The sequence below is a fragment of the Akebia trifoliata genome, chromosome 3 (genome assembly GCF_017979445.1).
Source record: "Akebia trifoliata isolate Shusen 1 chromosome 3, ASM1797944v1, whole genome shotgun sequence".
NCBI lineage: Eukaryota > Viridiplantae > Streptophyta > Magnoliopsida > Ranunculales > Lardizabalaceae > Akebia > Akebia trifoliata.
In genome coordinates, this window is record NC_141377.1 from 51,590,433 (window position 1) to 51,604,070 (window position 13,638).

A 13,638-nucleotide genomic window follows, 5' to 3' on the forward strand; every position below is an offset into this window, starting at 1 on the left:
AAACTCTTTCCAATCCGGCAATATATTCCACTTGACTCACATTAATGTTGGTTGATGATCCATCTATAAATTTGGATAGCCAAATTAAGTGTTTGGCTTGATGAATGCTGGATACCCTTGAAAACTTCATTTGCAACCAATGGTAGAATATTTGAAATATTTTGTGGCAGTAATTCCAATTTCAAAACTACAATAAAGCTTACTTGACAACTAATGGTAGAATATTTGAAATATTTCCCTATAGATAGCTTAAGGAAGACAAAAGTTGCTACAATTTCGTAAGAATTCCCTCTTACTCACTTAGCATTATCATTTCAATTCCTGTTTTATCCCTCTGAGTTTACAGTGCATTCAAACTTTGTGGGGTTTCCTGTTACCTTCTTCACCATTGATCACTAACAAATTCTTTAGAAACTTGAAGAGAGAATTGTACAAGCATTTTCATTTTTGTATTCTTGATTTAGAGGCCTTAGTTTTGCTAAACCAGAATTGCCACTTAGGATTCATTTTGCCAATATTTGGGGTGATCATGATGATGTTGGTATTTATAAGTGATGTGATTAAATTCCCATTTTATGCCTTGTTAATATAATGGTGTTTACTTCTTCTTTTATACAAGTATAACTTTATTAAGATAAAAAAGGGAAACAAGAGGACGAGGTGGCCCTTCTACAAGACAGAAAATAAAAGCTACAAAGGCAATCAGCCAAAGACAACCCACACTCAAACCAAATTCTTTGGTCTACCACATTTCCGGTCAATGCGAGTGCCTTCATTTTTAATTACGGATCCTTTCTGGCCCTCTTTCGCTTCGAGCTAGGTTACAAATGGAGAGACTATGCGAGAGTCCTAGAAAATCCAGAATTTCCTACTCAGTACCAGAAATGCCACCTCAGCACTCCTGATCAGTCAGTCTATCTTCCCCAAGAAGACTCTTCCCTGATACCATCCCATTTGAACACGAAATTCTCAAAGAAAACTCCCTCAAAGTCTTTGCACAGTTTGCTCCAGTAAATAGTAATCTCATCATCTCCACATTCACTTCTCAAGGGGATTTTTTCCTCTCCCTGATATGTTTTCCTGTTCCTCTCTTTCCAAAGCCCCCTACACACTGCAATTGGAAGGATGGCCCACAAGTATATTTTCTTGCTAGAGAATACATTGTAAGACCACCCAAGGAAGAGAGACAAAACAGTTTAGGGAATATCCACTCTAAAGGAAAGAGGGAAAGAAAATGGGCTCAAATATCATAAGTAAAGGGGCAATGAATCAAAATTATCCTTGATCAGGATTGTAGTGGTTCGCGGTACCTAAGATTGTAGCTGGTTTGGGTCTGCCTTAAAAATAAAAAAAAGAGGGGGGGGGGGGGGGGGGAATATAACAAACACTCAAACTCACCACTTTTCTTACAAAGAAAGCAAAAGTTTGGAATTGGCAAACCACGCTTAATCAGACTGTCCAAGTTAGAATTCTTCCAAGAGATGCTAACGAGATGTAATTGTATTTACTTGTCGTTGCCAGTATAATAATATTCTTTGTATTATCTTGTCTTTTCCTTTTGATGATGAACTTTAAGCAAATTTTGTTGGTGTTCTTTAACCGAAGTTATTAAAGAAAAAAAAAAGTATTTACCTATATTGACTCTTGCAATTGGCAGGGGACGTCCCATCTCCATCAGTATCTGAAGCTAAGAAACGGAAGCTGAACCAGCGTGCACTACAGCAGTCAGTCAAGAAGAAGCTCCGTGTCTTTGAATTTAGCAAATTTCTTGAGAGATCGCAGTTTCACGGAGATGACTTGGTTTGTTCTGTTTGCTTGGAGGGTTTTATTGGAAAGGATAAAATCAGAGAGCTGTGCAACTGTTCCCATGTGTTTCACAGAGGATGCTTGGATAAGTGGATTAATCGTGGCCACCTGAATTGCCCCTGCTGTAGATCGGATCTATAGCCCCTGCTAATGATATAAAACTCACAGAAAAATTTAGGTTTATGAACATTCAAGAACTTTGATTTGCAAAAATCAAACATTTGGACTTGGGACAAAGCATGGTAAACGATGTTGGTCCTTTTGAGTTATAGATTTGAGTCCATGGTTTTGGTGCTTGATATGAGCCCATGGTCACTCTTATTACTATTGTTGCTATTATTATTATTATTATTATTATTATTATTATTATTATTATTAGGACTTTTGGTACTTGAAATGGGGTTTCTCTTGTGGTGTTATTTATGAGTGGTGGTGTTAGATTTTGCTTTAATGAGATTCAAAGGATCTCAGAAAAAGAGATCTCTTTGGAGGAGATATTTGTCATGAGTGGAATTGTGGGTCCTGTTTCTTAACTCTACAGGAGATTTTAGATTCATATGACGAAGGAGATGTGGAACCATGCAATCCAAATAACTCATCTTCTGATGGAATTCAGATCAATAGAAGGGTTAGACCTCAAGGTAATTTGACTTGTGCTTCTTTGTTTTTTACGTACTCTTTAAAGATTAAAATGAAAATATATTGGGGTTGATATCAGGTGACAATATCCTTATTTGACAATCATTTGTCATATATGAGTTATAAGTTACTTGGACTAGGCAGATTTTTTTTTTTTTTTTTGTGAGGATGATCTTTATCACAAAAAATCAGCCCATTCTGAAAACAAAATAGTTTACAAGTTAAAGAATCATGAATTGTCAATTTTTACTGTTAATTTTTAAATCATTTCTGATGAGATTAGAAAAGGGCTGATTTTTATTTTTTTGTTTTTTTGTTTTTTTTTGTGAGGATGACAATAGAGATCATCCTCACAAAAAATCAGGTTATTCCAAGGAACTTATAACCTGATCTCAACGCCAATATAGGTCATCCTCACAACCAAAAAATTAGTCTATTTCAAAACATCTAAACCCATATGAGACAGAGTTGTCAACTGGCATGTATTGTCACCGGATCACATTCACGACCCAATCCATTGTAGAGAGCTTCTATTGGTATTGGCACCCCAACTTCACTTATTCTCTTTACGTCTCTAATTGGGGTGTAATATGTAAAAGTTGGGGTGTCAATAGAAGCTCTCAAACTTCAAATTTACGGGTGGTAGATCCTTAGCATGCAATGAATGGGACTCGTTGATTATTCCTTCAAATTTACGGGTGGTCTATGGCTTAAACCCAGCTGTAATCCTGTTGATCTCCTCGTGCTTAATCTATCCATAGGTAACAACAGCTACAATACCCTCACTTAAATATTTATAACATATTATTATCATTTAAATTATTTTATAAAACAATAATCTCAAAAACATAAAATAAAAAATGTCACATCGTATCGTGAAAGTGGATAGATGCTTTTCGTCGAGAGATAAGAGTCAAAAAGCATATATGGTTTCTACACACTTTCACGTTAGGATGTGCGATATGAAGTGCTGGAGATCACTCCAGCTCGTCTCTTTAAATATTTCTTGAGGATCGGGATGAGTAAAAAATGTACACAATGACTCTTTATAAAACACATGATGTCGACATTTAAAAAGACATAATCTAATATCCGGATTTTATATGTATATTGATAATACACGCATTTTTTTTATAACAAGGTATTCTTATAAAAATGGATCGGGATTGTATCTGGGTTTTGCCCAATCCATAGACCATGATGGTCTTGTCCAAGGACTAGATCCGGGGCATGTGCAACACCTGCACATCACATGCACCCGGTAAGTGAGGGTGCACCCTCCCGGATGGCCCTTGAGGAGTTAATGCTCATATTGGGTATCGAACTCATGACCTACAGGCATTAACTGCTTATTGGTCCATTGAGCCAACCCCTCGGGTTTACATCTCATTGATACTTATATCAAAGATAAATCCCGGTCATTGGATTTTTTTACTTTCATGTAAATCTGACCCATTTTTTAGTAGTTATATTTGAAACTTTGATTTAAATCATTTACACATATAGTTTTTATAGAGCACTTGTTTAGTTTTTACATTTTTGAATGACTATAGTTCATCCAGCTGACGTTATGGATGTCAATTTACAAGATGGCATCCTCAGCATAAAAATCAAATTTCTTCACTTCGTAACACAAAGAATTGCCCTTTTTCGTTACTTCGTGATTCCACTTTGACCTCAAAATAAGTGATGAAAGTCGTCTTACTAAGAACATCTTTACTGTTTAAATTTTTTCCACTCATGTAACCACAACGACCATGTATAGATGACGATCTCTAAATTTGTAGCCAGATACCCAGACCAAAATTATGAATGTCGTCTCGCCGACCTGAAATACAAGTATGTTAGATTATTAGATATAAAGCATTGTAATAAGATGTACCACTATTAGATGTGAAGTAATATGATAACTAATAAGTAATAAGGTGTATTATCAATTTAAAAAAAAAAAAAAGTAATAAAGTGTACTACGATATATCGAATTATATTTTAAAAGTATTGATATAGTGTTAAATTGATTTACAACTATGATTAGATTTGTTAGATATAAAATTTATCTCTAGTCTATTATTTTTTATCTAAACCTTAGGGTTCTTGTAATTAAAATCTAAGAATAAATCTTGTTCTACTTTTAATCTTAGCATCAGAGCAATGAGAACTTTTTTTTATATATTTATTTATACTTATTATATGATTTGATGTATTACAGTACACTTTATTACAATGTTTCATATTTAATATTCTTGGCAATATCAAAGAATTTAATTTTGTAACGATTGCTTAAAATAATCAAGGAAGAATTCAGAAATTTCAAATTAATGAGTTGCTCATTAGTATTTTTAACGATCATCAAAACCAACAGTTTTGATCATACATAGCATCATTCAGTTCAAATAGAACAAAAAAAATGGTGAAATTTCACATAGTAGTAATGAGACACATATGAAGACCAAACCATTAAACAATCTTCAAGGAAATATTGGTACTTAATTTAGCTCCAAACAGATCCAACCATTATCTCCCACTTCATCTTATTAACCTATGAGGCAAAATTTTATAAAAGGGAAAATTATTTAAAGGATCCTGGTGGAGGGATTTTTTTCTAAATAGTCATTGAGTTTTGGACGGTCTCTTAATAGTCCATTTAGTAAAAAAAAATTAACAGTCCCTAGACCTCATTTCCCACATTTCTCATGATTGAATTACTTAATTGTTCGAACTCATCGTTTTCATCGGGAAAAAATTGAATTTTTGGCACCTCAATCGAGTATCAGAGACTTCATTCTATCGAAAAATATTTAAGAAGGAAGAAGAAACTATTTTCAAGGGTTTTTCCAAATATTTTGAAGATTTATGTGAAAAACAAGGGTTTTTTTTCACTTTTTTTTTTATATAAATTTTTTGGATGAAAATCAATCAAGAATGGTTCTTTTGGGTTGCAATCATCTAAACAAGTGGTTGTCTCAAGTTTTTAATTAATCTTTCTATGTATTTTAGTCGAAAAAACTCAAAAATTGAAAATGAGTGGGTTTTACTAGTGTCGAGTTCACCACTTTTTATTTAAAAAGTGGTGAACTCGACAATAAATAAAAAGCACCGAGTTTGATTGTAAATAAAAAATGTGAACTCGACAGTAGTAAAAATTGTGAACTCGACAGTAAATAAAATAGTGGCGAGTTCGCCAATAATGAGGGATCATTAAGAAATAAAAAAATTTACTAAATATCCTATAAAACTACCGCACAAAACTTAGGGACTGTTTACAAATAAATCCCCCTATCAGGATCTTTTTAAGTAATTTTCCCTTTATAAAAATATGACACAAGTATAGAAAAACTAAAGATAGATTGTCTGAGCCAGGCTGGGCAAGGGATGTTTAGTCCTAGCCTGGATTTTATGGACTTGTGATTTATCAGTCTGGACCCAATTTATGGGTTAAAAATCGGTTACTTAGCCCATAAACAGGCCCCAATAATTGGGAGACAGGTGGGATTTGGACATAGGCATTTTCTAATGGAGCCGGCCTAACCAAGTGCAGCCAATTAGATAACAAGGCTTGGTTTAGGAATTTGAAGCCCAAACAGAATCGGATCATTTACAAGACAGACTAAGAATCACCCTTTGTATTAAAAATGGTGTTTATTTGTTATAATTATAAATGAGAGCTGCTATTTGCACCCCCAACTTTTACTTATCACACCCTAATTTCTTAAATTTTTTATCACATCCCGATTAAAGATTAGAACACTCTTCAAATGTTACAATGTTTTGGCTCAAATTATAATCTCAAAATTACAAAATATTACAACAATCCATCTAGCAATTTTCAATAGTCGTTTATAATTATGATTAGGTTCATATAAAATCCTAAACCCAAAAAATAGAAATCTAGCACCAACAAAAGAGAGAGAGAGAGAGTTTCTATCAGCACCCTATCTCTTACTTATTCTCAACCATTCACTTATTTCCTTTATTTTTAATTTAGGTATAATAAGTAAAAGTTGGAGAGTGAATAGCAGCTCTCTTAAATAACATTGTCAATATGGGTGGGTTATGGCGTTGTTCTTGAATTAGATCTGGGTTCGTAATTATTAGGCCCAAAATATAGGGCTCAGGCTTAGGGTTAGTGCTAGTGGGTTCCATTTGGAGCATGGTTTTAAAACCCGCTTGAGACCAAGCCGTATCATCCAAGTTATCTCAATATCAGGCATGGACGAGATGGATGGACAAGTCAAATTTTTGAACGAGATATAGAACCCCAGATTCATTTATCATTTTTTTGAACGAGACGTTTCAAACGTATTGAAAAACTCATATGGTGTCTGGCATGGACAAGTCGAGAGGCGAAACCGAATTTTAAAACCATGATTTGGAGAGTGGGTTCCACCCCTTTAGAAATACCACACGCACAATCAAAATCATAACCAAAATCAAGGAATAAAAAAGTGAATAAACCCAGAATCATTCAATGCTCTCTAATTTCCACCACTTATTCTTCTCTCCAAAATCCAAACAAATCAATCTTAAATCTTCTTCTTGGTCTGATGAATCATCAAAGAAAAATATTGAACTTCAAACTCCTCTATAAATAAGAACAGAGGCACAAACTTGTAGAGAGAAGAACCCAATTCATGTCTCCTCCTTTCTCAAACAACACCCCCAACAACAACAACAACTAATCAACAAACCCCATAATCACCATAAACCCACATCAGTTCCTGATCTCTTCTTCACAGCTCTCTCTCTTCTCTTCCTCTTCTCTTCCACCAAACCTCACCATTTCATCCTCAAAATCCCACCTCTATCTTTCCCCCAATACCCACGTCGTCTCTTTCTCAAAAACCCAATCATGTCCCCAACAAAACGAAACCCTAATCCCTTCTCCACCCCACAATCCCTCTCTGATTGGCTCAAACCACGCTTACCTTCAGACTCATTTTCTTCCTGGGGTGTCACTCCAGGCACGAAAAACATCCACAACCTCTGGCTTGAACTCGCCGAAGGTGAAACCTCGTTAATCGATTCGACACCCCCTGTTCGCAATGTTAACGTCGTAACTGTTCGAATTATCGGTCCTAATGGCAGAATTCTACTTGAATCCCACCAAGAACTGTCGGATGGAACCATTAGAAATCGATCCCGACCCTTATCAGAAAAAATGAAGCCTGGTGAGACTGTTGAGAATGCAGTAATTAGGGCAATTAAGGAAGAACTTGGATCGATAATTCAGGGTTTGATCATCGATGGTGATGCAAGCAGCATTGTGAGAATTGTGCCTGGCTCATATCAGACAAAGGTGGAGGAGAGGGTGTCGGTATCGTATCCGGGTCTGCCCGCTTCTTATGTTCTTCATTCAGTTGATGCGATCGTGGACGGATTACCTGATGAGGAGTTTTGTACAGAAGAGGAGGAATATGGAGATTGTACTGAAGCTAAGATTGCGGAGATGGCGGTGTTTGTGAAGAAGCATTTTTGGAAATGGGTTCGGAGTGAATCGAATTTAGGTTGATTAAATTGGTGAGTTTGATCATCCTCTATACTTATTGTTAATGCACACTATGTGTTTGTAATAATGCCATAGCATTTGATATTATTAGAGCTCGTTTGTTGACACGTCTCGCTAGTGTTTCTGTTTGCTCTTTTGAGCTGACATTGTTCATTAATTAACAACTGAAAATACAGAGCTTAGTGAATTTGATCATACATTTGTGTTTACTTCTGATTGGATTGACACTCATATTTGATATAGAAATGAAGAAATTGTTGTGTTTGTGTTTAAATCTTTCTGTTGGATGGTGTCCTTCCTTACCTTACCAAATAAACTGTTGATAAGTAATTGAAAATCTCTATGGAAGATACTTGAATTTTCCCCTTGAGTTTGAACTTAATTTCATGTCGTCATCATCTATGCCTTGTCCTGAATATTGAGTAGCACTGTACCATCAAACCCCTATCCCGAAACTTTGGGGCTGAAGCAATCATGCCTCTTGGCTCCCTCTATTTAATTCTACGAGTCTGTACATATCTGCTCTCCCTACCTAAATGAAAACTAAATCACTGTTAATTGAGTCAATAATGCCATTTTATCATCTAATACTAGAAGGTGGCACGTGCAAACGCACATGCATCGAAAGGGCTTATCTATAATTTAAAACATTGATTGGAGGGTGTGTGAATATTACATAGTAAAAAGGATATTTTAATAATTTTGAAAACTATTCCAAGATCGTGGGCCATAGTTTTCTTGTTTTTGACCAAAATGACCCTAATTATATTAAGTTTAAATGTTACAATGAGAACATTTGTTGGATCCAAAATTTGGTGTCAAACCACCTCTACTACACTTTCTCTCATTATAATAGTAAGGATATGAAGAAAAAAAATATTCCATAATCAATATATATATTTTTTAATTTTTCCAATGTTTTCCCGACTTTTGTAGAAGAAATATATATAAAAAAAAATTTGAGGTTTTCCCTCGCCTGTGTTGCCTAAATCTACATCCTTTTTGGCTTCCTCCCCATTCTTTTAGAACCATCAATTTGCATGTTCCTTCTAACTGAGGTTGTAATTGATCTTTGTTGCACTTGACCAAACCATCTCAATCAACTTTCCCAATTCATCACCTATTTGGGCTACTACCACATTTTTCACTGATGCATTTATAGTTAATTTTGTCTTTCTTAATCTATCTCAACATCCTCATCTCTGTCACGCTCAATTTGTGAACCATGTTACTTGATTGCCTAACATTCAGCTCCATAAAACATAATCAGTCATATCGCTCAAAAAGATTGGCCAGAAAGTGCTTACTTGCTAAGTAGGTTGAAGTCTGAGTTTTGATACCACGACCTGGGTTCAATACCTGCCCTTCACCTCCTAATCACAAACCACCAAGTCGCTTGTTTATTCAAAAGAGGGAAAAAAAAGTCTACACTTGCCCAAGATATTCTATAATGTGTACACTATCTTTTTTCAAATTACCCTGAAGACATCTTAGTAGCCTCAACTAGTCATGAACACCTTCAACTCAGCTAGACATGTAGATGGTATCTTTCCACCATAGGCAATAGGTTTTGTAATATTGACATTGCTTCAAGTCGGGAAAACCATCTTAGCTTGCTTAAACGATCACCAATACAGTTCCTCGATTCCCAATTAAAAACCAGTGAATGTGAATTTAAGACACTCTCTCACAGAGTTTTCTTGAATCTCCATATTTTTTTCTTATGTTTTCTCCATTGCTTTTTCATAATTATTATACTGCCAATTCCTACAATTGTTATCTTTCTCAATAAAACAAAATTTCTTGGAAGATAATACCAAATTGAACATTAGAATTCCTACCTCGTCAGAAACAACTAACAAATGATCTCCACTATTGATTATATTTATTCTGTAATTTGTGTTTTATGTAAAATAGCAAATGTTTAATGTTGCTGACTGAAATAGTTTGGAGAATTGGATGTGATGATGATGATCTAATTCTTCTGGACCTAAAACTATAGCACAATGGGGGATGTCCAAAGCATTGATAAGAGGTTCGTGCAAAGAAGATTTGAGAGCCATGTTTTTCCAAGCAAAATAATTGCTTAAGAAAAAAAATGTGAATAAAGCGATAAAAGAATCTATTAGAGAATCTGAGGAAGTGAGTTATGTTAGGATAAAGCAGCAAAGCAAGTCGATAAAATTCCAGACTTTCTATTAGCCTACCTTTGTCCTAGAAAGGATTGGTATTCGGAACTTTCCACCCTAATTTTGAATCAGCATTTTTTCCCAGAAAAGGTTCTTTAGTGTGATTCTTTCTCTCTCTCTCTCTCAGATGGATTCCCCCAACTGATTTAAGTCAAGCGAAGCTCCGCTGCCTTAAGTTCTTTCGATTGTGCTGAGATTTCTAATGATCGATATTGGGGGAGAACTTGGCCTATAAATTTCTGATTGTGTCTCATACCACTCCCCCGCCCGCAATCATGTTGAGTACACGCAACAATGTTAAAACATGGAAAAAGATTACTCTCGAGAGAGTGCACGCAACCTGATCCTTCAACTATAAATAGATAATCAACAGGACCACTTATCACCCCACAAGTAGAAGAGGATCAGCTTGTTCAAGGAAATCAAGGGCAAGAAAGTGAATCAGAAATTAGATCCACAATAAAAAGATTTAATTTTGTGGGTCATTAAATTGATTTCCTATAATGTATTAATTATAGTCAAAAATTAAAAATAATAAAGGGAATGTTTATCCATATATATCTAACTTCTAGTTTCATTAGATTCCCATAAACATTAAATATAGGAAGTTGATTTGGATGGCTTCTGCTTTTGGTCTCTTTGTGTTTTTTACATTTGACAGAAAGTAGAATCTATAATATTCCAAACCAATAATTTTCAACATGAGAAGCATTTTTCAAGCCAAAAATTGCAAAATCAAGAGTTCAAGACAAAAGTCCATGTCCATCTCATTTGAATTAATTATGTATTTAAACCAAGTGGGGTTGGGGGGGATTAGTCGGGGTGCTCTTAAAGGCCTGGACACCTCGGTTAGTAAAAAAGCAAAGTGCCCATCGAGTCTGGTTTGATGAACACTGGTTTGACCCAAATGATTTGACCCCTTTCCACGACTCAAACCAATCGACATTTTTAACATTAATTGATGAATACCTAATTAGATTTCAAAAGTAATTAGTATTTTTTTTAATTGGATTAATAAATATTGCAGTTATAAAAGTCATCATTTTTAAATCAATCTTAAACACTTAAATTCTTAAAAGTCGTTCATGCGTAAAACACCAAAACCTACCCAGACCTTTGACTTGGTAGAGTTTTAAAAAATTCTTGGATTTCTCATAAAATCTAGCGATTTGAATTAATTTTTGATAGAGTGAAAGAAAGTTCAGATTCACATCGACAAACTAGCTCCAAGACCAGAGTCCAAAATCTTAATTGGCTGAGTTTTAAAATAGTTAACTATATATAAATATCTCCTTAGACACACACACACACACACACACACAAAAATTGCAAAGATATATTTCTTCTCATCCTAATACTCTTAAAAGGGGGAATTAGTCTTCAAAACATAAGATATGATAGCTGGATACTTCAAAATGGAAGTCATATTTATTTAGGTGCAAATGTTGTGTTTATCATACACACTAATTGTATCCCCTCAGTGGTGGTGCACCACTTTCTATGATGACACTCTTAGGAATCCCTAGAAAATAAATCCCTCCGAAATATGTATTTTTTACTCTCATCTCAGCCCTAGCTTTGTCTAGAAATCATTCCTTTTTCAATAAAAATGTAAAATAATATTAAGAGGAAAGAAGAGAAAAAAATAAGAATATGACGTAGAAGTTTTACAAACCTTTTTCACTCTCACTCTTTAATAACTGTCAATATTAATTTACAAAGACAGATAAACGATAAAACTTATAACTTACTAATCATAGTTTTAAAAAAAAAAAAAAAAAAATTTATTACAAGCTATGTAAAATTAGTGTTCTTATTTCAAACAGTAGTCGAACACTGAGTCCCCTGCTTGGAACTCATAGGACCCGACCCGATATCCGGACCAAAATCCATGACAGTAACACAATCAACATTAAACCGATACCGACTCGAAACCCATGTACCCACCTTCCATCGAAGCCTTCCGTTCACCTTAAGATTCATTACTAGCTTCCCCGCAGTCTGATCACGACCCACTTCATACCCGAACGACGGAGCAACTGGAAGCCCGGATCCAATCAAAGAAGCAGTTAAATAATTAGTATCTTGATGGCCTTGGTAGAAAGGAGGAATTGGTGTGTCGATAGTAATTTGTTGACCCTTGTATGAAGCATAAGCTTGGAGTTGGTCATAAAAAACACCAACTTTGTTGTTTGGGTTGTTAGAGATGAGAGTGATTTGTATGGAAGAGTTGAGAAGATGAGGGGAAGAGAGGTTGAGTTGGTAAACATCAGCTTGTTTGAGATGGAATTGAGGTTTAGAGGGGCGTAGGATAAGCCAGATAAGGAGGATTAGTGAGAGAATTGAGATAATGAAGGCAGAGAAGGCGTAAAATAGCCTCTTGTAGAACTTGTCGATGTTAAAGCTGTGTTTGGCGCAGTGTTTGGGTGCTTTTATGGGGAATCGAGACATTTGTGTGTGTGAGAGATGGAAAGAAGGAGAAAACTTAGGAGGGTGAGGAAGAAGAGAAGTGGTGGGTGGGTTTAATAAAGGGTGCAAGAAAAAATCAGCAATAGTTTTGGTTTGTCACTTTTGACTAGCAGATCATGGTGGAAGGAACGTGGTTGTGAGATATTAATTGTTGGTGCTACTGATGGGAGCAACCAAATAATGTAATCTGGACTGTTAAATAGGTGGGCCACGTAGTTTACAAAGAAGATTGATTGGTCTCTTCTACAGTTACATTGTTGATAGCAAATCAATCATATACCCCTAAGTCCTTCAAAAAGTATTTAAAGATGGACTTTTCTAAGCTCAATCCATGCGGTTGAGATAAGAGGAAAAATTTAGAGTTCCAAGACATCGGCTCTACTTTTGTAGGGTTTAATACAGGCCCTCGGATTGGCTTTGTGGTAAAATTAGTGGGGATGGCAATTTTGCCCCGCTCACCCCTACCTGTCCCTATATAGGATCAGTTTTTCATTATTTTAAACAATTTTGGGATGATTTTGGTATCGAAAATTAAAAATTGATTCAATTTCGAGGAGGAACATTTTGTATATATCCCACCCCGATTATATATATATTAGAATTATTATCAATAGGTGTCACCTAGTAAAATGGTAAGATGTGCAGAAAAGTATTCTGATATCTTAAATTCAGACCTCCAATAGTTCTTTTACTTATTAACCTTAAAAAGGGGTGGGGAAGGGTCACAAAAATCAGACCCGACACTATATGAAAATTAAAAAATTCGACAAAAAAAATTGATAGTCTAGAACCATCGAAATTCTTGATGTTTTTAGATTTGACAGCTTAGAGTTATCGAATTTCTCCCATCCTTCATTAATTTGGCAATCTTGATCTGTCGGAAAAATAAAAAATTAAATTTTATGAAATTTGACAGTTTAGGACCATCAAATTTGGACTTTTTCACATTATGCGAGTCAAGGTCGAAGTGAGTCGGGATAAATAAATATAATCGGGGTCGAGGGCGGGTTTAGCTAAACCCGGCTCAAA

General features: G+C 35.2%; 2 protein-coding genes and 1 pseudogene across 3 annotated transcripts in view; 2 read left to right on the plus strand and 1 right to left on the minus strand.

The window, feature by feature from the left end:
• The window catches only part of LOC147407818 (uncharacterized), a 35,664-nt gene extending 33,461 nt beyond the window's left edge, over positions 1 to 2,203 (plus strand). For both annotated transcript variants that reach the window (XM_086436566.1, XM_086436567.1), the window contains exon 9: positions 1,658 to 2,203. In XM_086436566.1, coding sequence (XP_086292692.1) covers positions 1,658 to 1,947 — 290 coding nt within the window. In that variant the 3' untranslated portion in view covers positions 1,948 to 2,203. The remainder of the gene's footprint in view (positions 1 to 1,657) is intronic.
• Positions 2,204 to 6,866: 4,663 nt separating this feature from the next.
• On the plus strand, positions 6,867 to 8,164 carry LOC147407819 (RING-H2 zinc finger protein). Its single transcript, XM_086436568.1, has one exon. The coding sequence runs from the start codon at positions 7,295 to 7,297 to the stop codon at positions 7,952 to 7,954; it is 660 nt and encodes a 219-aa protein (XP_086292694.1). The 5' UTR covers positions 6,867 to 7,294; the 3' UTR covers positions 7,955 to 8,164.
• A 3,617-nt stretch (positions 8,165 to 11,781) lies between these two features.
• Positions 11,782 to 12,734, minus strand: LOC147407820 (NDR1/HIN1-like protein 26 pseudogene; annotated as a pseudogene).
• Between the last annotated feature and the right edge of the window lie 904 nt (positions 12,735 to 13,638).

Excerpts from the sequence above, each read along its gene's own strand:
- LOC147407819 (XM_086436568.1), top strand. The coding sequence starts at position 7,295 with ATGTCCCCAACAAAACGAAACCCTAATCCCTTCTCCACCCCACAATCC.